Source organism: Chelmon rostratus, chromosome 15 (assembly GCF_017976325.1).
Source record: "Chelmon rostratus isolate fCheRos1 chromosome 15, fCheRos1.pri, whole genome shotgun sequence".
Taxonomy (NCBI): Eukaryota; Metazoa; Chordata; class Actinopteri; order Chaetodontiformes; family Chaetodontidae; genus Chelmon; species Chelmon rostratus.
In genome coordinates, this window is record NC_055672.1 from 6,581,775 (window position 1) to 6,604,308 (window position 22,534).

At 41.8% G+C, this 22,534-nt stretch overlaps 1 protein-coding gene across 1 annotated transcript; it reads left to right on the forward strand.

The window, feature by feature from the left end:
* The first annotated feature begins 730 nt into the window (after nt 1-730).
* trip11 (thyroid hormone receptor interactor 11) lies at nt 731-22,522 on the forward strand. Its single transcript, XM_041953584.1, has 21 exons — nt 731-1,322; nt 4,929-5,005; nt 6,051-6,161; nt 6,542-6,844; nt 7,787-7,855; nt 8,046-8,211; nt 8,481-8,807; nt 8,945-8,985; nt 9,084-9,182; nt 9,634-9,837; nt 10,417-13,461; nt 13,703-13,843; nt 14,278-14,471; nt 14,950-15,113; nt 15,261-15,364; nt 15,554-15,653; nt 17,053-17,134; nt 17,716-17,830; nt 19,726-19,848; nt 20,704-20,848; nt 20,995-22,522. The coding sequence occupies exons 1-21, from the start codon at nt 1,184-1,186 to the stop codon at nt 21,207-21,209; spliced, it is 5,964 nt and encodes a 1,987-aa protein (XP_041809518.1). The 5' UTR covers nt 731-1,183; the 3' UTR covers nt 21,210-22,522.
* Nucleotides 22,523-22,534: the final 12 nt, after the last annotated feature.

Consider the following 22,534-nt stretch of genomic DNA (forward strand, 5'->3'; position numbering starts at 1 on the left):
TCTGCTGTCATTCACTTTCTTCACTTATACGGTTTATAAATAATACATAATAATTATATTGTATAGACGAGACAGCAGTCTGCCAATTAAAAGTAGCAATTTAATCATTATTTTTAGAGGAGGGTGAGAATGGAGTCTGGCTTGATTAAAAAGAGAAAGATCGAACCATGGAGAAATTCCATCAGCTTTTGTTCCCTTTCAAGTTGTGTTATGTTGCTTAAATACGTTTAAAGGCAAATAAGCACTGAATAATTGGCTACACACAATTCTCTCCGCATCCGAATTGACAACAAAAACTGGCCTTTGATTATCACGATGCAAACGTATCCAGCATGGGCTGCGTCAGTGGCACCTGACAGCGGCAGGACAGCGGCAGCTTAGTCTGACACCGGAAGTGCCACAGCTAGCTGCCGCTGCCACTATCTAAGCTCGACACCCTAATTTTTTTAAACACATGAATGTTATAAGCCGGAACTTAGCCCAAAAATCAATACAAAATAACTATCATACTTCGTGACGACTAGATATGTCGATGTCATTTCTTCAAAATATATCTCCTTAAGACTTATTTAAAGGTATATATCCTATTCATATTCAGATACACTGACTGCACGTGACTCTCACTTGTAGTTCTCTTGGTTCTTGAACGCACCTTGAATTTGTTGGTCCTCCAGTATCCCGCCATGCACCGCTTCCGTTCACTGTGTCCACGTCAAACCTGACAGCCATCGCCGCAGCCGAGCTGATAATGGCTGCAGTTGAGGTGGCACTTTCTGGGTGCTGTGTTGTGTAGATCCGCTAAAAACTCTTGAAAATACTTCTCACGCTTACCGCGGATGACACAGACCTCAACGTAAGGCCGCAATCTAAGGTATTAGCAGAAAAGCTGTGATATAACGTCGCTTAGCTAGCTTGTCTAGAAAAATTCCTTCAGGCAAACGGGTCAGCTGTTACTAGCCGGGGTCTTTGCTAAATGAGCGTCTGTCAGCCTGGAAAGCGACTTTGTTTCGGAAGATTAAAGTCGATTTTGAAGTGAACGACGTCTGTGTGGTATACCGTTTACACTTGAGCTTGATGACCAAGTTGAATAACACCTCTGCAGTCAAAGCTAGGCTAGCTCGGCTAGCCCCCTAGTCCTGTTCGGCCCTGCTTTGTTTTTGTTTGGTTTGTACCCCTCCTGAACATGTCATCGTGGCTGGGTGGAATTGGCTCCGGCCTCGGCCAGTCTCTGGGCCAGGTCGGTGGGAGCCTATCCTCTTTCACCGGACAGATATCAAACTTTACCAAAGACATGTTACTGGAAGGAGTGGAAGAAGTAGGAGGTAAGTTTGCCTTCCTTTTTTTTTTTATCTCTTTGTTAGCCACATCATCACACTAAGTTTTTGAATTCTACCCGTGTTGCAGATAGCATATGTTTCTGATTGATGATAGCGATGTGTGTATATTTGTGTAACATATGCTTTGGCTGGCTGACAGTTCCAATGAACTAACCCTAAATTAAACACCTACAAAGGGTGCCTTCATGTTCTCGGGTGTTGCAGGTCCTAACATGAAAAAGATGTTGGTCTTTAGGAAGATTGTTAAATTATTTCAGCTGTCTTTGAGAGCAGATGTCACCTCACAACAGAGAAAAAAAACTACCAAAAAGGCTTGGCTGACCGACTGTAAGGGATGTGGAAAACAGGTGGATGGTACTTAAAAAAATCATGACTTGCATATGTATTGGTTTGTTGGTATTTTCAATGCACAAGCCAGTTAGAAGGCCTTGAAATATAAAGATTTGGCCTATAAAAGCATTGCAAGATATTCAGCTCTTAATAACCCTAAAAATATCTGGCTGTCTTATAACATCTGGATCTGTGGTCGACTGATATGGGTTTTTCAATGGCAGATACCGATATGATGTTATCATATTGTTGTTTTTTTGCATCTGATGAAATATAACAATTGAACAATAATAATAATAATAAATGTGCACTTATTTCACTTATTTTAAATTAAAAAAATGTATCAACTAAATAAATGTCCACAGGTAATAAAAAAACTAGACTTTGTAAAAACAACAAGTTATGAATGAAAAATAAGGGTTAGGGTTAGTGCACTTTACAACAGCATTTATCATCTGATAGCAGCATGTCTTTGTTTCTGAGAGAGGACCAAAAGTACATAAAGAAGTACATAAATTAATATAAAATAAACTATGTTAGTGCACACAGTAGCACCCAGCAGCATGTTTTTTTTTTTTTTTGATCCATTAAAAATGTATTTAACACTAATGGAGTATTGACTTGAAAACAGAGAGCATTTGAAAATAAGAAATAAGTCTCCAATTGTCTGCAGACTTTTTTTTGTTTTATCAGCTCCCTGAGCGCAGACAGCAGCCGTTTAATTAACCGACTGATCAATCGGTCTGTCACTTATCTAGGTGATGTTGTATATAGACAGTGCAAGGATCAAACAAACGACAGACACTCAGTTTCTAGTTTACAGTATGCAGTGCAGCTAGCTCAAACTAAGAGTCTATAAATCAATAAATGTACCAGACAACAACATAACTGCCCAGAAGTAGATTCAACCCTCATGAAGGTTATGATGTTCCTGCTCCAAAATGATTGAGAAGTTCACTCAACACCTCTCTAAAACAGCCTCTACAGAAAAACTGAACATTATTTAGCAGCTGACTGTTTATGCAGTATGTTTCATGCTACAGGAGTCTAACGAGTGTTATCAGTGTACATTTGTAATGAGATCCAAGTCATGTATAGTGAAATCAACTCCAAACATTTCTCAGTTATAGAGTGACTACTGTGATTGTTATTGCATTGCTAAAACATGTGACATGCAAAGGCGTATGACTGGCAGTACACATGTCCCGGAATAAGAAAAATGTGACCGTAGTAAACAACTGACTCAATTAAAGTAGAGAACAAACTTCATGTAAGTAACAAGTGATGCACTGGGTTGATTAATGAGCCCTGCTGCTTTGTTTCTCTGGTGTTTTAGAGATATTCTTGTTCTCAGATGGATTAGTTGATTTATGTAAACATTACAGCACTGAGAACTCCCTCTTCTATTGTTGCTCTGTTGACACTGAATGAGAGTCTGACCACCTGCATGACGGGAATGTTTGAGTTTTGTTCACAAACTGTTTCATTAGCAGTGAACTGCAAAATGTCTCTTTACATGTGAATCACCTCAGTATTTTATAATGGTGCTCACAGATTTGAATGTCAGCATCTCTCTGAGTAACTCCAGAGTTACTGACAGTGTACAGCTTGGTTTACAGTTTGTGGTGTCTTTAAATAATCTGCTTTTTCCAAGCCACCACTGCACTACATTTCAGTATCAGTCTAGCCAGATATTCATAGCTCCACTTCTGTGCTTCAAGCTAACTGAACACACAGGATTATACATAATTATTTGTTAAACACAGGGGAGAGTAGCACTAAAATCCCACATTTCATTCCTCCAAGTCTGTCACACCACACAACTGTCTAATTTTTTCCAGCTGGGGTCACTTTATAGTGCCAGAGAATGAACTTGGAAAACAGAGATCTTACTTGAGCCATGTTGTTAAGGTGCTTTTAAAGGGAGTTGCTTAAATTTGCTGTGATATCATTGTTTTTTCTTCCTATTACTGTCAGACGCTGTCTCCTGTTATCCTAATGCAAGTGCAGCTACCTGTAGCAGGAGTTAAATATGTGGTTGTTCTAGTTTTAAGTGAAACCCACATACTTTGGTTGAACTTCATATGTCAGAAATCTTTATGCCCATCAGAAGTCTTTGTTTTGATAGACTGGTGGAAGATTTTTTGTACATACAAGTATACAAGTCAAGCATTTTCATCTATCGCAGCATTCCCCTTTGACCTTAAAATATAAAAATGAAAGTTATTGGGGTGGAAAATCTCAAGCAAGCATTCTCAGTCGATGCAGTCACTCCCTCATTCATTGTCACTGGAGATGGTAACAGCCTGGTAGTGATACAGACTACAGGCTTCATTGTTTTGTCTTTTTTGCTCATGATCAAATCAAAAAAGGGAGAAATAGGAAGGTGAAACTCTCTTTGAAATGTTGATGCCTGGTCTAAATTCAGTAGTCCAGTAAGTTACTGATTAGCTTGGATTGATGCTACCACCCCGACTATGCTGACTACTTGACTGAGGTCTAGTATTCTCTGAAGTCAAAATGTAATAATTCTGGTGCTTACATAAACATGCTCCATCATATTTGGCCAATTAATCTCGAATGTAACATCAGTCTAAAGCAAACAGGCAAAGAGCGATAAAGCTGTGACGCAAAGAGAACTTTGGCCACAGATCTCCAACTCACAGCTCTCGTCAAAAACCAAAAGTATGAATTCTTATCACTGAGTCCGGAGCGCTGGGCCAGCTGTGAAGCATTCTGCATGCCAGCCCTTAAATCTATCTTTTAAGTGATTTTCTATAAAGACATGATCCCAACTGGGAATGCATTTTCCCGAAGGCTTTAGTTTACTTCATTTAGTATTGAATTTTATGTGTTCGCTGATTTTCGTCTAGCTGTTAAGATCGCATCACAAGATCTCGAGAAATGTTGCCGTGCTCAGCCATGCATGTTTGTTCATCATGTGAGCCGAGTTAAGCAGGTCTGTGTGTGAGTGTGTGACTGAGATAGAGGAAGGAATAAGACTCACCGGCCAGTATCTCTTGAATGTGCCTTGTGGCATAGCAGATAAACATGAAGACTATTTTTCATTTTTAAGTGAATGTTACCAGAAAGCTTAATAAAAATAATCCTTTAATCCTTTACACTGGAAAACATTTAGCTACTCTTATTGATTATGCTCACATTTAAGTCCTGCTGCCTGTTTTAGTATTGACTTGTGGAGAATTGTGACTTGTGCATACCTTGATGTGTTTAATGTGATTTTATTTCATGTCACTGCAGATGCTGCCACAGAACTGCAGGTGTCCAATTCCAGGTTGGCTGAAGTCGAGGCTGCATTTGCCACTCAGAAATCGGAGGTGAGATTCTTTGTTCGCTAAAACGAAACAGTACACCTTCCTCAGCATAGACTTTTGGGCTTGTTATAGCAGGAAAAACACAGGTGTAACTAATAACATAAGGAATGCATTTGTGTCATTGAAGTGTCCCAGTAAGCCTTGCACTACAGCAGATGGTATGCAGCCGTTCTCAATGTTATTATTTACACATTTGCAAACTCAGGCCTGTATGGTCTGCAGTAGTTCCTGTTTGACTCAGTGGCTCAACTAATGCCAGTGTTGGAAAGTGTAATCCATGCATAAATTGCATATTATATCAGTGCAAAATATCCTCTTATTTAGTAGGTAAGGAGATCACTTGACGAATGTTTTATTGCTAAAGTCATCAAATCCTGTTGAAAGCCCAAAACCAATAATTAATTAATCCTATTAATTAATATTATCTGTGCATCAAAAACCTGTTATATCTTATTTCGCCCACAGAGCCCCCTTGTTGCCCAAAAACACATCAGTGAGCCACGTTGTTGCACTGGGTGACACGTTCCTTCATTACCGTGAACACAAGCTCTGTAGTTTATTTAGAGTCAGTCCCACATACACCGCCCCGCTGCTGTAAATGCTCTCTACAGCACCAGTTGTGTATTAATGTGCAGCTAAAACCAGTCCCCAATAAGTGTACCATGCACCCCCTTTTGAGCAACACGTGTTGAAAGCTACAGTGCCCAGCTGTTACTAACAATTACTCAATGATTTTAAATATTAAACTGTAATTTGTGACATGTTTTCAAATATTTAAGTCAAACACATTGTTGGTTTTGGTCTTTTCATGTAATTAGTTGATAATAGGAAAAATACATGATGATGCCAGCCTTATTCTTTGAGATGGGTGGGCATCACTGTGTTAGTAAGCATCCATCCAGCTGAAGTGCCCTCTAACATCTCTCCAAGCTCCAGGGTGCTGCTGTGTACTTGACCATGACCTCTGGCCAACCTCCAGCACACAGGACAAGAAAAACTGTTCATTTCCTGCATTTCCATGTTAGTGACTTCTCTCTCTTTGTTGCAGTATGACAGATTAAGAAAGCTCCACGCAGAGCTCGAGGAGAAGCTGGAGGCGTCAGAGATCCAGATTAAAGGACAGTCTGCAGAGTACCGAGCGCTTCTCCAACAGAAAGATGTTCGTACATAATGTTTGTTTATAATTAAAGCAGTCAGGTGACACTTGTGTTAAAAATATGTCCTCAAACACCGAAAAGGTAAAAGCTAAATCCCTAAGCTAAAGAACACATCATTACAGTTTCCAGATACTTAGGACATGTGATTAGTTTGAACTTGAAATTTTGTAATTGAATCAGTGCATGCTGCTAAAATAGTAGCCTGGGTGATGGCAGAAAACTAGTTTTAACCATTTAATGTTGTAGTTTGCTCTATCAGTATGTATTTTAGGTCATCACATGTGGAAATGGTTGCCTGCTGATATTAAAATAATAACAGTTTTATCAAGCTAATGTTACTGCTTGTTATAAAGCACCCTCATGTTTGTCTGTGTGTTCTCAGGTGGAGATCAGTCACCTGAAAGCTCGGCAGAGTGGACTCCAGGAAGAAGTCCAGAAGCTGCAGCGGTCGGCTCAGTCTGCCTCCGTCGGTCCTGCATTACTGCCCGTCACCACTACTTCCTCGACCACCACCTCCTCTTCTGCTTCCTCTTTCCTGTCACGGCCCACGGGGTCCCACCAGGGTTTCCACAGCGATGAAATGGACCTCAGCGATGTCATCTGGTCACAGCAGGAGATCAACAGACTGTCAACAGAAGTCATGCGTCTGGAGGCAGAGGTGGCACACTGGAGGCGAATGTCTCAGGTAATTATATTGATGAGTTGGTACAGATGGTACAGGGAGTTGAATGTGGGTCATACAGTTAAAGGAATTGATACCACTCTTGTGTGTGTCCCTTCAGGGTATTATCTTAGCTTAGCAGAAAGACTGGTAACGGGGAAATTGGTTGTCTGTGGGTGTCTAAAGGTAACAAAATCTGCCTACCATCACCTCTAAGATCAGTAATTAACACAATATACCTGCATGTTTGTGGTTTTATAGGATATAAAAATGTAGAATATATAGAGTTACATGTGGGATTATTTATTGGCAGTAAAGAAATAGTGCATGGCAGTAAAATAGTCCATAAGCCCCTGGAAAATCACAAACTCAAACTTTTTACACTTGAAACAAACAAGATATATTTGTTTAGTCTTTATTAATGAGTAAGATCTGGAGCCAGGCTAGCTGTTTTCCCCTGTTTCCTGTGCTTATGCAATGCGAAGATAACTGTCTCCTTGGTGTAGCTACCCTACCCTAGAGATTTTAGAGTGGCATCCATCTTCTAATCTAAATCTGGGCCAGAAAGAAAAAAAAAACATATCCTAAATTATTGAACTCTTGGTGAACTGATGAATTTTCTCTGTAATAACTAGGTCACTTTTATGCTCCTGAGACTTTCAAACAAGTGCTTTGGGTTTATTTGAGCAGTTTTTCGTACCACATGCATGATAATTGCTACACACAACAATGTGCCAAACACTACAAGGTTTAGACAGTTGAAGCCATTTCAGATTCATTTACGTTCATTATATTTTGTCTTATTCTTAATTGTTTCAATTTGTTTAACTTAATCTCTCTGGTCCCCCAAACAAGTTAAGAACAAATGCTAAGAAACACACAGCCGCACAGTCTTTATATCAACAACAGATCAACTTTTTTCTATTTTTGTCAGAGATATTTCTTAATTTTTTCTATTTATTTCAGGCGTCAACAGGGGCAGGAGCTGGTAACGGTGACCAGGGTGAGATTCTCAAACTTCAAAGAACTATTAAGGTGAGTTTTTCATTATTGCAAGACTAAATTTATTATATTTTATGGTAGAATTTAAATCTTAAAGCTGCTATAATCAATATTTTCATATTAACAATGAATTAAATGACAATGTGTATCTGCATGGGGTGTCTCGTGTTACCACACTCTGAAGTTCTGAAGTAATTTTGACGTTATTTTCTCTTCGGAACAGGATCTGCGAGAGGAGATGAGTCGTGAGGTGGATGAACACCAGCACGAACTGGCTGCTCTGCAGGACGCCCAGCGGCAGAAGATGGCGGACATCACACGGCGGCATAGAGACGAGTTAGCGGAGTACGAGGAGAGGATAGAAGAGCTGGAGGAACAGATTCAGAGTGGTTAGCTCAACTTTGGTGTTTGTTATTTGGAAATCAAAACCTGTGGCTGGGATAGGAATTCAGAGCTTTCACTGAGGAACTCATAGCTTTAAAACCAAAAATTTTAAGGTGTTTCATTCCCTGAGAGCTGTAACCAAAGTTATGAGACAAAATGGTATCGCAAGTCACCTTTGTCAGATGCAGTACTGTAGTTATGACAGATCCCTTCCAGTCAGTGTTTGTACCCAGGCGCAACACAAAAAATCAACCCCTCCTCTAATCCTCTCCAGGTGGTGGTCAAGCCGCATCCCCATCAGAAGCCTCCAAGCTGCCTGAACTCCAGAAAACCATAAGCTCCCTGCAGGAAGCAGCCGATCAGCGGGAGGAGCAGCTGGCCGAGTTGTCTGCCAGGCTGGAGGAGGCGCAGAGGAAACAGGCCTCGCTGCAGCTGGAGAAGGATGACATCCAGGAAGAAAACACTGGGCTGCTGCAGAACTACGCGCGGCTGCAGGCCTCCGTCACCGAGCTACAGGCGCGAGTGCAAGAGCAGGAGGGGAAGGCTCTGCAGAAAGCTCAGCTAGACCACGAGATCCAAGTGTTAAGAAAAAACCTCACAGGTAAACTGGCACCATTTGGATTCATGTTGAATACTGTTGTTTCTCGCACAGAATATTGTCACACTCCTTACTATCAACCATAGGTTATTTTCCTTCATAATTAACCTGCATATTAAGTAAAATTTCTACTTTTCCAGCTTCAGAGAAAGAAATAGAGAGACTGAATAGCCTGGTTGAGGTAAGTGTGAATAGAAATCATTAGCCATTCATCTTCATTGGTTGCTTTTTATGACGTAACCCCTTTGCTTAATGACATACCTAACTTTTGATTATTAGGCAGGACCAAAGGAAGAAGTTGAACATGCAGACATCTTAGAACTGAACACCATTATTGGAACGTTGAGACAAGAAAAAGAGGTCCTGGAGCAAGAAAAGGTTTGTTTATTTGATGCATGCGGCTCAATTAATCTGTTATAGCTTATTGATGCAATTACTGTATGTTGTTTTTTAAAGTAAATGTGTCATAAGTGACATATACAGCAGCAATGTAGAACATGGTAATATGTTTTTATTTGTCTACTCCAGGCATGTGCAAACGGCCGTGTGGCTGCAGGTTTTTGTTGCAACCAGTCAAGACGTCACCTAATTATAAACTGAAGACTGAGATCAGCTGATTAAATGAGTCCAGCCTGGTGTGCTCCTCCTTGGTTTGAATGAAAACCTGCAGCCACATGGCCCTTTATGGGATAGTTTGGACAAGCCTGGTCTATGCTGTATACTTTTTCTAAACACACTCACATCATCTGGTCCCTGATAAGGTCATTGGGTTGCATAAAAGAATCCTGAAGTGTAATTCTTGATTTCTGTGTTTTTTTTCTTTTCACAGCTTAATCTGCAAGAAAAGCTCGAGATGGCTGAAGAGCAAATAATTAGCAATAATGAAGCTGAGTCTGGTGAATCGGAGTCACTAGAGGATCTGAAGACAGAGCTGGAGAGGAGAGAAAAGGCCCTGAGAAACACTGAGGAGGAGCGGGACACCCTGATGTCAGAGCTGGAGGAACTAGACCGACAAAACCAGGAAGCAACACAGGTCTGACTGACCACGGTGGCTTGCTGTATTTGTTATTATTATTACATAATAATAAAGTGTATTTATATAGCACTTGTAAAAATCAGCAATTGCAAAACAGTTCTACAAAGAGCAGACTTAATATAATTCAAGGGGCAACAATGTAAGATTCAGATCAGATCAAATACACACAAATTCCCACATATTTAAACATATACAGTACATACTGTATTATTATTATTATTATTATTACCTTTTTCAGGTTCACATGAAGGTCTGAATACTCAACATAAATAAGGTGGACAATAACTTCACATGTACATATGACTACAAATACCTATGATTCTAAACCTGCACACAGTGGTAATATTATGCTCTGAACTACTTACATATGTAGTCTATTGATTTTTTTATAGTCTGTTGGCACTGCAAAGACATCATGCCAAGCAAGAATGATAAAAACTTTAAAAACATTAGGCCAAAACGTGTTTTTCGAAGGAAGATATGTTGAAACCCTTCACAACAAAAACCCAATTAGGAAAATTTAAACAATTAATTGACTTTCATTTTGGGGTTTGTTTCTGGTCTTTCTTTCTTAAGCATTTGATCTCAGCGAAGGAGCAGCTCTCTGGACAGCTGAAGGAGGCCGAGGCAAAACTGACAAGTCTGACTGCACAGCTGAACACAACCAAAGACAAGAATGAGGCACTGAAGCAAGAGCTGGAGACCCAAAAAGAGAAAATGAGCCAGAGCGCTTTCACCCTTAACGACCTGCATATGGGCAAACAGCAGTTGGAGGGGTCAGTGAAGGAGCTGAAGGACAAACTGGGAAATGCACAGGAGCAGAACAGGGAGGCACGTAGAGAAATCACAGAGCTGAAGAAGACTTTGCAGGAGAGAGAGGAGCAACTGTCTGTTGCCAAAGCAGATATAGATCAGGCAGGGGATAGAGGAGCTGTGGCACAGGGAACTGAAGAGAAGCTAGCAGGGAAGGAGAGGGAGTTGTCAGACCTCAGGAGAGAATTGGATGAGATGAGGAACTCCCAGGAGAAGGTGATGTCTGAGGACTATGAGTTGAAGATGGAGAACAGAAGGTTGAAGACAGAGAGTGAGCAGGCTTTGGGTAAAGGCGAAGAACTAACCAAGCAGATGAAGGAAAGCCAGGCAGCTTTGAACAGGACAATACGGGAGAAGGACACTCGTATCGAAGCTCTGAAGCTGGAGAAGACTCAACTAGAGGAGGAACTGAGGCAGTCTGAGAGCACGCTAACAGAACAGGCAAAGCAGTACCAGCAGACCATCGAGGAGTTGACTCGAGCCCGCTCCATGGATGCCTCCGCTTTACAGATGGAGCATGAGCGAGCCATCAAACTCAACCAGGAGAAAGACATGGAGATAGCTCAGCTGAAGAGAGACATGGAGCAGTTGGCATCTGACCACAGAGACACCAATGAGATGCTTTCAATCACAGTTGCAGGGCAGAAGCAGCTGACAGATTTACTGCAGGAGAAAGACGTCTTCTTGGAGACTTTAAAACAGAATGCTTTCGACTTGCAGTCCGAGATGGAGAGCAGTATTACAGTCGTGACAAAGGAAGCAGAAGCTCTCAGACAGGCACTGGATGAGAAGGACAAACAGCTGGGGGGCATGAAGGAGGAGAACAGTCATTTGAAAGAAGAGATTGATCGACTCAGGGATCAACAAAGCAGACCTCAATCTCTGGCTGAGCCTAGGACTTTAGATATCATCACAGAGCTAGAGACAGAGATCACGCAGCTCAAGTCCTCCAGGAATGGTCTGGAAGAGGAGGTCCAGACTCTTAGGAGATCCTTGGAGGAGCAGCAGGCTTCCCTCCTTCTGTCGCAGCAGTCCCTCCAGGCTCAGCAGAGTGAGCTTGAGCAGGCTCATGCTCGGCATCAGCAGACCACGCTTAACTACGACAGACTCATCCATGCCAGAGATGAAGAGATATCCCGCCTCCAGCAGACAGTAGACCAGCTCAGTGAGAGTCGAGGTCCTGCCGACTGTCCTTCCGTGCAGGGAGAGGTCATCCTGCAGGAGGAGAAGACCCAGACTCTAAATCAGGAGAACGGCAACGAGAAACATGACCTGTCCAAGGTAGAAATAGAAAAACTGGTGAAAGGCATCAAAGAAAGGGAGACTGAGATCAGCCAGCTGAACGAGAAGAACCTCTCACTGACCAGACAGTTGGACCAGCTGGTGGTGTCTCGTGATGAAGTGGGGAAACTGTCCCAGATGATCCTGCAGAAGGACCTGGAGATCCAAGCACTTCATGCCAGAGTGTCCATGGGTGTAGGTGGCGGACACAGCCAGGATGTCATGTTCCTACAGCAGCAGCTGCAGGCCTACGCTGTGGAGAGAGAGCAAGTGCTAGCCGTGCTTAACGAGAAGACCAGAGAGAACAGCCAGCTTCGCTCCGACTATCACCGTCTCATGGATATCATGGCAGGGAAGGAGGCGGCCCTGGTGAAGCTTCAGCAGGAGAACCAACGTCTCTCTAACATGAGTGATCCCTCAGGAAGCCAAGAGATGTTCAAGGAGACCATCCAGAACCTGTCACGCATCATCAGGGAGAAGGACATAGAGATTGATGCATTGACCCAGAAGTGCCAAACCCTGGTGACCGTCCTGCAGACCTCCGGCGGAGAGTCCGGTGCCAGCACCGGAGGCGTCAGTAGCAACCAGTTTGAAGAGCTTCTGCAGGAGAGGGACACGCTGAAACAACAGGTGAAGAAGATGGAGGAGTGGAAGCAGCAGGTGATCACCACAGTCAAGAACATGCAGCATGAGTCGGCTCAGCTGCAGGAGGAGCTGATCAAACTGCAGGGTCAGGTCTCTGCTGACAGCGACTGCAGCTCCAAGCTGACGGTGGACTATACTCGACTGATCCAGAGCTACGAGCAGAAGGAAAGGAGGCTGGGAAGTCTAAGTCAGGAACTGGCTCAGGTGCAGCAGACCATCACCCAACTCAGCAGCACCAAGGAGGTCCTGCTGGGGAAACTGGACAGCGTAGCACAGACCCCTGAAGTCGTAGCTGCTCAGTCTAGTGGACCTTCCCTCACAGCTGATGCTCAAAGCCACCAGACATCTCCAACAGTGAACAACAAGAAACTGCAGGAGGAAATTGGACGATTACGAGGTCAACTGGCTGAGAAGGAAAACATTATCAGGACGATTCAGGAGAACAACCAACGGCTCTCCAACTCAGCATCTGCCTCGGAGAGCGAGCAGAGAAGTCATGCCGAGGAGGTTCGGCAGCTAAGAGACAGGCTGGAGGCCCTGCAGAGGTCTTTGAGGGAGAAAGACCTGCTCATCAAAACCAAAGGCGACCAGCTCAGTCATGTCAGTGAGGCACTACGCAACCGTGAGAATGACAACGAGGTGCTGAAGCAGGCCGTGACCAATCTGAAAGAGCGTGCTCTTATTCTGGAAATGGATGGAAAGAAGCTGAAGGAGGAGAACGAGCTGGTAGCTGCACGCTCTCGAGAGAAAGAGTCGGAGTTCAGAGCGCTGCAGGAAACCAACATGCAAGTTTCCCTCCTGCTGAGAGAGAAGGAGTTCGAACTGAGTGCAGTGAGCGAGAAGGCTGCAACTGTGGAGAAGATGCTCAAGGACAAAGATCAGGTCAGTCGGACTCTAAGACGTCTTGTTATTGTTACCATAAGAAAAAAAGATAAGCCACTTCATGTATAGCTTTATGCAAGATACCAACATTTCTAGTGTAAGTGGTTCAATTAATACCCATCCTTCCTGATAAAAATAATGTATCCATCAAAGTCATTTAAATGCAACACAAGGAGTTTTCTATGTTCTTTGTTCTCAAATCGTTACATTTATGATTTACTCTGCCAATGCTGTGATGCAGGGTAAGTCTGGTGAGCTGAATCAACTCCTGGGCGAAATGAAGTCCATGCAGGAGAAAGCTGTGGCGTTCCAGCAGGAGAGGGATCGGGTGATGATGGCACTCAAGCAAAAACAAATGGAGACCACTGCTGTGCAAAGTGAGGTAGGATGACAGAAGATATTTGCTCACTATCCTTTGATTTTAACTGTGAAGGTATTGCATTTCTGTTTCTCACTGCTGGGTGTTAAGTGTAAGACAAATTCAACACAGGTTTTCTGTTAAGAACAGCCAGTTAAGTGGTTGCTTCTATTACCAATTAGTCACATTATTTTATCATACCACATTACTTAAGACATGTACGTTCAATGTAGACTGAAGACAAATAGGTTTTATATTCCACATCAGATTTTCTGCATAAGTCCTGGATAAACTGGCAGATTCAGTAGATATAACAGATGTGTCACACTGTGTAACTACAGTTATTTGTTGTCTGGTCACATCAAACCAGTCAAATCAGAACAATCACAGTTTAGGTTTCAAAGTTAATGTGCTGCTTTCAATCTACACATGTTCTGATGTTTCTGTTTCCTTCACAGCTTCAGCATATGAGGGATAAAGAACAGCGCCTCACTTTGGAGCTGGAAAGGTTGCGTAATCACCTCTTGGAGATCGAGGACTCGTACACGAGAGAAGCCCTCGCTGCAGAGGACAGGGAGACTGACCTACGCAGGAGGGTGGCGCTGCTCGACGAGAAACTGGCCACGTCCTCGAGTGCTGTGGAGAATGCTAGGTTCGTTAGAAATTAGATCATCAGGGATGCATGTGATTTAGATTTCCTACAGCAAATCAACTGACAAAAATAGAATTGCTCTGAAATAGGTGTCATGGTTTTGCAGTACAGCATCACTGGTCCCCTGTTGTTTCATAAAATGTAATTACATTGACAGATAATATGCAGCTTGCCAGCGTGCCATCCACTGTTTTTTTTGTAGCTTTTTTAATGTTTCACTGCTATCTTTGTTTTGTTTTTATATATTGGAGTTTAGGCAGCACTTACCTCTCACTTTCATTTGTAGCCCCCATTGTGCAGAGTTGGCATTACATACATTTTGTCTTCTTTTTAAGTCAACTTATGTTTATTAGTTGCTGAACTCAGGTCTCTCTTACAAAAGATATCTTGATCTCAGTGAGATTAGCTGACTAAATGAAGGCTATACGGCCATTTAAAGTCATTCCTTTTTCCTGCTTACCTGGCCCTCTGCCTCCAGCCAACAGGCCAGCATGCAGGTGGAGTCTCTGCAGGAGCAGCTGAGTGGAGCGGTGAAGCAGCGGGACGATGCACTCGCCCATCTCAGAACGTCTCAGGAGCAGGTCAACCAGTATGCAGTGTCGCTGTCCAACCTGCAGATGGTGCTAGAGCAGTTTCAACAAGGCAAGTCAGCTGCTTAAACTTCATTAATCTTTACAAGTTCACTGTCCACATGAAGTGTAGTAGGGATAAGGCAGTTTGTGCCTGCAGTCTGACAGAGAAATGCCATATTACCTGTCTTAAAACTTTTAATTTTATTTCTCTTATCAGAGGAGAAAGCCATGTACTCAGCAGAGCTTGAGAGGCACAAGAAGGAGAAGGAGGAGTGGAGAAGAAAAGCTGAGAGGTTGGAGGACCAAGCTTCTGCCCTTCAGGTAAACCAGCGACCAATAACTGGTCAGAGAATCCATTCTCTTTAATAATATCTGACATGTGCCAACAACAGCAAGGCCACACACTGAGTGAATGGGATATATTCTAATCCCTACATATTTCTCAATGAAAGCTGAAACTGCTGTCAATATGAAAGCCATGACAACCACCGGTGTTCTTCTTTCTGTCAGATTAACCTCGACGAAGCCAACGCTGCTCTAGATTCTGCGTCTCGTCTCACTGATCAGCTCGATCTAAAGGAGGAGCAACTCGAGGAGCTGAAAAAACAAGGTGAGCTGCAGCTGAGCGTTTCCACCTGCCACCGTCGCCTGCTTTTACACGTGTCCTCTGTGGGTTCTTACAGTGAAAGCTGTGTCAGATAAATCTCATGTTCTCCATTTATACAGCATAATAAAAGTATCATCACGAGGTTGCAATAAAATAAATGTCTTTTAAAATGTTTTATGTCTGTTTGGTTTAAAGACCGCTGCACCACTCTTCAGTGTTTTGATGTTATGGGATGCATTTGTCATCCTTTGTTGGCTTTTCCTGGCCCAAGCAGCCTTTGAACATTAACTTTTTTTTTCTTCTCCTTTTCTTCTCATGCTGTTATTTTAGTGCGCACATGCCCATATCATAGTACGAATAATGGAGCCAAAACAAATGAAGAGAAACTCTGATCCCCCTGGTTTATTTTTTGTGTCTTTCTCAGCAGATTTCACTCTTATCGCTCTCAGATACAGTATGACCATTACATCACAGCAAATTCTCAGACTGTTTTTTTTTTCTCCACCCTCTCTGGTTGTTCAGACCCTCTATTTGTTCAGACCTGATATGAGCCTATACATTTGCTTTATGAATCAGTAAACAGTGGAACATTTACATTGGGTCTATTAATAGCTGGCTAGCTGTGAGAAAGTTCTGATCCACAGTCTCACCAGTGAGAGGATAGCATTGGTATGTCTGTGCAAGATTCCACTCATGTATTAACACTGAATTTTAAACTAAGAATTAGATATTTTGAAAAACAGACACCACAATCCTCAAAGACTCTTTAGTTTGAAATGACATACACCCTTGCTCTTTTTGTAACACACAGGCAAAATATTAACATGATTTTACATTTTTTATATGAAATATTTGGAAGTAACATCAAAAATGTGGATGAAATACTCTTATTTCTGTTGCATAATTAAAAAAAAGAAGATTTTTGACCCATTTCTTAAATTGTGCCTCTTTTCCATAATGGGAATCGGATATAACGAATGCTCCGTCTTAATTTATACAAAGTGAACCAAAATTAAGAAATATATTTTCAGTTATATTGTTATGTTTGCATACAAAATTAAGAGAGCAGGGACATTTCTGACTATGTGGCTAGTAAAGATTGTCGCAACTTGAAATGGGTTAGAAATCTCCTTTATTGTGCAGCAGACTGAATATTTTTTTCATTCGGAGGGTTAGAAAAGTCTTAGCGGATCCTGAAATACCTTTAAGTCATGTCAAACAACCATCTGAGTTACTCAAAGATCGTTGGGTGCGTTTATTTCTGCGAAATCTGAGATTGATTGATTGAAATAGCTGCGATTTGAGTGCAATACTCGTACATAAAAAGGGAGGTGAACATGAGTTCAAAAGATGAAACAGTATCTCTTCACTCTGTCTGTGTGTGTCTGTCTGTGTGTCACAGTGGACGTGAGACAGGAGATGCTGGAGGAGGCGCAGAGAAAACTGATGAACCTTCTGAACAGCACAGAGGGGAAGATAGACAAGTGAGTTCAGTCCTATCTGGGCTAAATCTTACATTCCTCTATTCGTCTAAATGAGATTATGATTAAGAACCCATATGGTTTTCATTGGACTGTCAGAAATTATTCAGCTTACTCTCCCACAGTTTCAAAGGACTGTAGAAAGTCACACTGCAATGTGATGTATAAAATGTGAAAACGCTTTTAAAGCGCAATGGCACTGAGAGGCTCACGCCTGTGACTGCAGCAGAATGAGCCAGTTTGTCGCTGAATTAGATTTTTTCTGATCAAATGAAAGTGTTTCTTTAGTGGTTGAGAAAATGTCCCTGCATCTTAAGCTACATAAAGCATTTAAAAAGGTAAAATAGGGCCGTTATAGCTCACAATAAGTCAGCTTTCTGCAAATAAATGTTTTTTCTTTCTGTAATGTGCTTAAATTGCTCTAAATAAAAATGGTGTTCCTCTCTTTCCCAGGAGAAACAAATGTAAATAGATACTTATATTGATATATTCAGGGTTTATTTATAATCCATGCAGCTGTATGAAAATGTGATGGAAGTCTTGAATTACATCATGCCTTATTATTCATATTGTTCTCTTTCCAGAGTCCTGATGCGTAACCTGTTCTTGGGATACTTCCACACACCTAAAACCAAGCGTGCCGATGTGCTGAGGCTCATGGGAAGTGTTCTGGGACTGAGCCGAGAAGACACTGATAAAGTGAGACATTCCTTGACTCATATTTAAAGTATTTTCTTGAGCAATCACTTAGTCACATGGTTGTGTTTTAGGCAGCAGTTGGGTAGTATTTGTATTAATAATAGAGAGTTTGATTTCACTGCAATGCAATAACAGTCAGTGAGCTATATTTGTGGTATTATGCTATATTATGAATACATGCATGACCCATGGCTGCACTAATGAATTAAAAAGTACAAATAAGACTCATTTAATTTTACACATTTTTGCATATTTACAAAATTCATGAATGTACAAAGATTTACTTTGGTATCTTTGGTTGGCACTTAGAGCAGATGTCCAACAAAATCTACTCATTTACCATGTGCAGGTGCATGTGGTGGACAAAATAATGGAAACACAGCAGGAAGAAGCCATTTTATTCAAAACTAACTGCATCACAAGTTTGTCATGTTACATTACTATTTAGCAGTGGGTGTCGGCTACAGAAGAGCTCTTACGAGGAAACAAAGCTTTGTAGTCAGTGTCCACATTGCAGATACGTTGGTTTGTTATGACAAAAATCATGACAACATGTAGAAACTGGATGATAAAGATGAACAATATGGACAAAGCTCACTGACTGAGACAGTCGAACAAGACAGTTGCTAAAAGAGAGCTTTTGCAAATCAAGTCTTCATTGTTGTGTCTTAAGTTTGGCTGGAGGGCGTCTCAAGTGCTCTAAGTCTACAAGTCCATTGCTAAATAATATAACAGCATACAGATTTAACAACAAAACGATGAACAACCACACTGAAAGTCTACAGCTATGCTAGCGGCTCTGTGAAGCTGTACTTTGTTACTACCACTTAGTTTGATATGTTAGCATGCTAACATTAGCACTAAACACCAAGTATGGCAAAGGCTGAGGGGAATGCTGTTAGTTTTGCCAGTGTTGAGTCATAAATCAAAGTGTTGCATGACGAGATACCTCACTTTTTATACTCCGTACAGAACGCTTTCTTTCCGCCTTTGAAATGTTTAGTTAAAGAGACAAACAGTCGACCCTGAAGCTCACCGTTCAACGGTGACATTTAACTCCAGCAGAAAATCTTCTCAGTGCTCGGCCTCAAAAAGAAAGCATTTCCTTACCCAGATCTTCTGGCAGGAGCCCTGTGGGACTCCGTCCAACGATTCCAAAGTATATTACCCAACACTCTTAAAGGAAAACAGATACAGGATGAGGGGCAAATGCGATTACAACTCTTCAGCAGACCAATTTTTATTGTGTTGGAGGTTGTTCCACTTTTATTTTTTTTTTCGTCTCTCCCTCATCTCCTGTTAATGCTATTTAAATTTTCCACTCAACTCGTGTTTACGGCAGCCAAGTGTCCCACAAAAGCGGCCGACTTTTCAGAATCGGCCTCAGTGGAGCAGCTAGTATCCTCCTTCTGGTGCCCTTTTCAGCCCAAAGCTGTGATCCATATGCTCTACGTGTCTGAATCCTGCCAGGCAAATGACGGTGATGATCAGTTCGTGTGAATGACAGAGCTACAAGTTTCTTGGAGGAGTGTGGGCCGTCAGCAAAGAATCAGAGTGCCTGTATATAAGCTTAACTAGTGAGTGGGTCCACAGAACTTTTTCCAGAAAGTGCTGGCAAGCAGACAGGAAACTAAGGGCAATTAAAACTGAAATAATCCGACCACTTCTTTTGAAAACAGAAGAAAATCGACTGTTGAAAAATGGCCTGAATGAACAGAAGGGGACTGTAACGTTTACTGTACCTGCACTCTTCATCACTGTGCTTGGTTGCATAAGGGTTAATGACTTCTTTTGTCTGCTTGATTGTGAATTATGTGTCCGTGATGATTTGGAGACTTTATTCCTTCAAAGAATTCAATAGTATTTGTTGACATTTCCTTGCCTCCCATCTGCAGATGTTGGAGGACGACGGACGGCACGGTGTCACTGGATGGGTGTCAAGCTTCCTGGGAGGCAGAGGAGCTCAAAGCGTCCCAAACACGCCCCAGAGGCCCACCAGTGGACAAGGGCCAAACTCTGTAAGAGACACCACATTGTGTTCTTTCAGCGCAGACACATGCAGTTTGTATGTTTTGCAGAATGTTGTACTGTTCTCGCTCTCATTAAATACACAAAGAAATATACAGCAGCACATTTGAGCAGTTGAGAAACAAAGTATTCACACACGCCACCATGAACAGAGTCCGCACTGCAAGTTAGAGGACAGCCATGACTGACTTCTCTTCTAATTAGAAAGGCTGTGCATTCAAATAAATTGGATTTCAAACATCTCGTTCACTTTACACCTAAAAGTTTAAAGTAACTTAGTGTCACTTATACAGCAAAAACACTGAAAGTGAAGAAAACGAGTGTCTTTCCTAGTAAAGAGTCAGTAAATCCAGTAAGCAAGCATTTCTACTTTCTGTTAAAACATTTTATTTTATGCAGGAAAAGCAGAGAAATTGTACATTATAACATATCTAAGAAGCCTTAGAAAAACAGGACATGTATATGTGCCCTTCAGAGTAAAGGTCAATTATACTGCCTTGTTAATTAATGCATAAGCTTACACACTGCCCCCACAGCTGCAGTTTTTATATATATATGTATATATATATATATATATATATATATATGTGTGTGTATATATATGTGTGTGTATATATATATATGTGTATATATATATATGTGTATATATATATGTATATGTATATATGTATATATATGTATGTATATGTATGTATATATATATATATGTATGTATATATATATATATATTAGTTAGAAACCTTCTTCATCTGGGAAGCATGTGTCCTTGAGCTAGACACTGTTTCCTCATGTTCGTAAGAAGAATTTCCTTGTTAAAAATCTCTGTATAACATCTGTTGTTGCAGTCCTTCTCAGAGATGTTTGTGAAATTCCTGGAGATCGAGTCGACCCCTTCGCTTCCTGCACCGAAGCTCTCAGTCCATGACATCAAGCCTCTGAGCGCCCCGCCTCCGAGAAGAACCAGCAGTGCTGCTTCCAGTGCTGCAGCAGGTAAATGACCCGTTTGGGGATAACCGCCACCAGGATGTTTCTATTCCGTGCGCTTAACCAGTCATGTCAGACAGGAGGCGCTGTTCTTTCTCTCGAGTCCCCTCACCCATCAAGCCTCATTTAAATTTAAGCTTCTCTCCTCACAGGAGCTGCAGCCGTCAGCAAGCGAGCCGGTGAGGCCAATCCTTTCCTGGCCCCTCGCTCCGCCGCGGTGCCCCTGCTGGCTGGTTCCGGCTCTGGCGGCTCAGGAGGTCACCTGCTGATGAAGCCCATCTCTGACGCTCTGCCCACCTTCACACCTGTGCCGGTGTCAGCTGAGGCCAGTGCTGGAGCTGTGCTCAAAGACCTGTTAAAGCAGTGATCAGTCCCAGGACAAGTGCCAGATAGACACCTTAATTCAGCAGGAGCTGCACACTACACAGACTGAGATATCCGAGCAGTTCTGCTACTTATCGCTGCTCTTTTTTTATTTCCTGCAAAAATAAATGATCTAAGAATTCACAAAAGCTAAACATTCCCTTTTTTTGGGAGGGGATTGAAACTAAATTTTGTTTTTTAGACTCAGTTTTACTTGCAATCGCTGCTCTATGCAACAGAGTCTCCCTTTACACATCACTAAACACGTTTGCCACTCAACATTATTGTTACGTGTGAACCCACAAGTGGAAAACGATCAATGAAGTGAATCCACATGCAAAAAGAATGCAGAATGAGAACATTTTCAAGTTGTTGGTCAGAGTGAGATCAGCGCGGCGGGTTTTCGAAGAAACTGTCCTTTTGATGATGAGTTCCAGCTTACATTTTGACTTTAGTCATCGCACCAGTGCTGAACACAAGTGACCTTGTAAACTCACTGTGTGCAGTGTAATATACTGTATGTGGGTTGAGTTTTCATCACTTCTGTTTGCAAGAGGAAACCTGTCCTTCACTTCTCATCCTCTGACTTTCGCTGACCAACTTTTCTCCTCTTCTGAATCTTGTTTTTTTCTTTTCAACAATGCAGTGAATTGTTTCTGATCCAGGACTTGCCTAAAAGCGCTCTGGCCGCAGTAGCCTGCGTAGAGATTTATGTGGTTCAGTACATCTGTTAAACCCATGAAGACATTTTTGCTAGATCTTGTCTTTTCCAGACAGCCAGACTGTGATATGCAACAAGCGTAATTATGTGGACTGTGGTCGATCAGAGGCTTGAGACTGCTCTTATGGTAAAATACAGTACTATTATATAGTTATATATATGTAAATGGGTGGCGTTTTTCCTATTTATGGGCACAGAGGAAGTTTTGGAAGTTAAGTGCCTGCATTTTTGCTAATTAGACAGTTGTATAATCCGGATTGTAAATGGTTAATATAAATATATATATTTACAAAATGTAAAAACTGCACATTTAAAAAGTTTTACCTGACCGGAGCTGGCCAGCGCGTGACTGAGCTGCTCTGCATTTTTGTATAGACATCAATCAGCCGCTGCAGAAGGAATGTTACAGGGTTTCTCCAGGTGTATTGATAAAATGTATAAACTGTAAATCCTCACTGTAAACGAATTTTTGTAGATGTAAAATCTGAAACTCAGAGGTGTCAAAAAAAGGAGTTGGTTTGCCTTGAACTTGGATGATCCGTAGCCAAGCTTAATACCTGTGATTTAATTGGAATTTCAAATCAAATAAAGATACTGCTGACCCTTAA

Coding starts and splice junctions, on each gene's coding strand:
- trip11 (XM_041953584.1), top strand. CDS start 1,184: ATGTCATCGTGGCTGGGTGGAATTGGCTCCGGCCTCGGCCAGTCTCTG. Junction 9,838..10,416: donor AAAACCAGGAAGCAACACAG/GTCTGACTGACC, acceptor TTCTTTCTTAAG/CATTTGATCTCAGCGAAGGA. Junction 20,849..20,994: donor TGCTTCCAGTGCTGCAGCAG/GTAAATGACCCG, acceptor CTCTCCTCACAG/GAGCTGCAGCCGTCAGCAAG.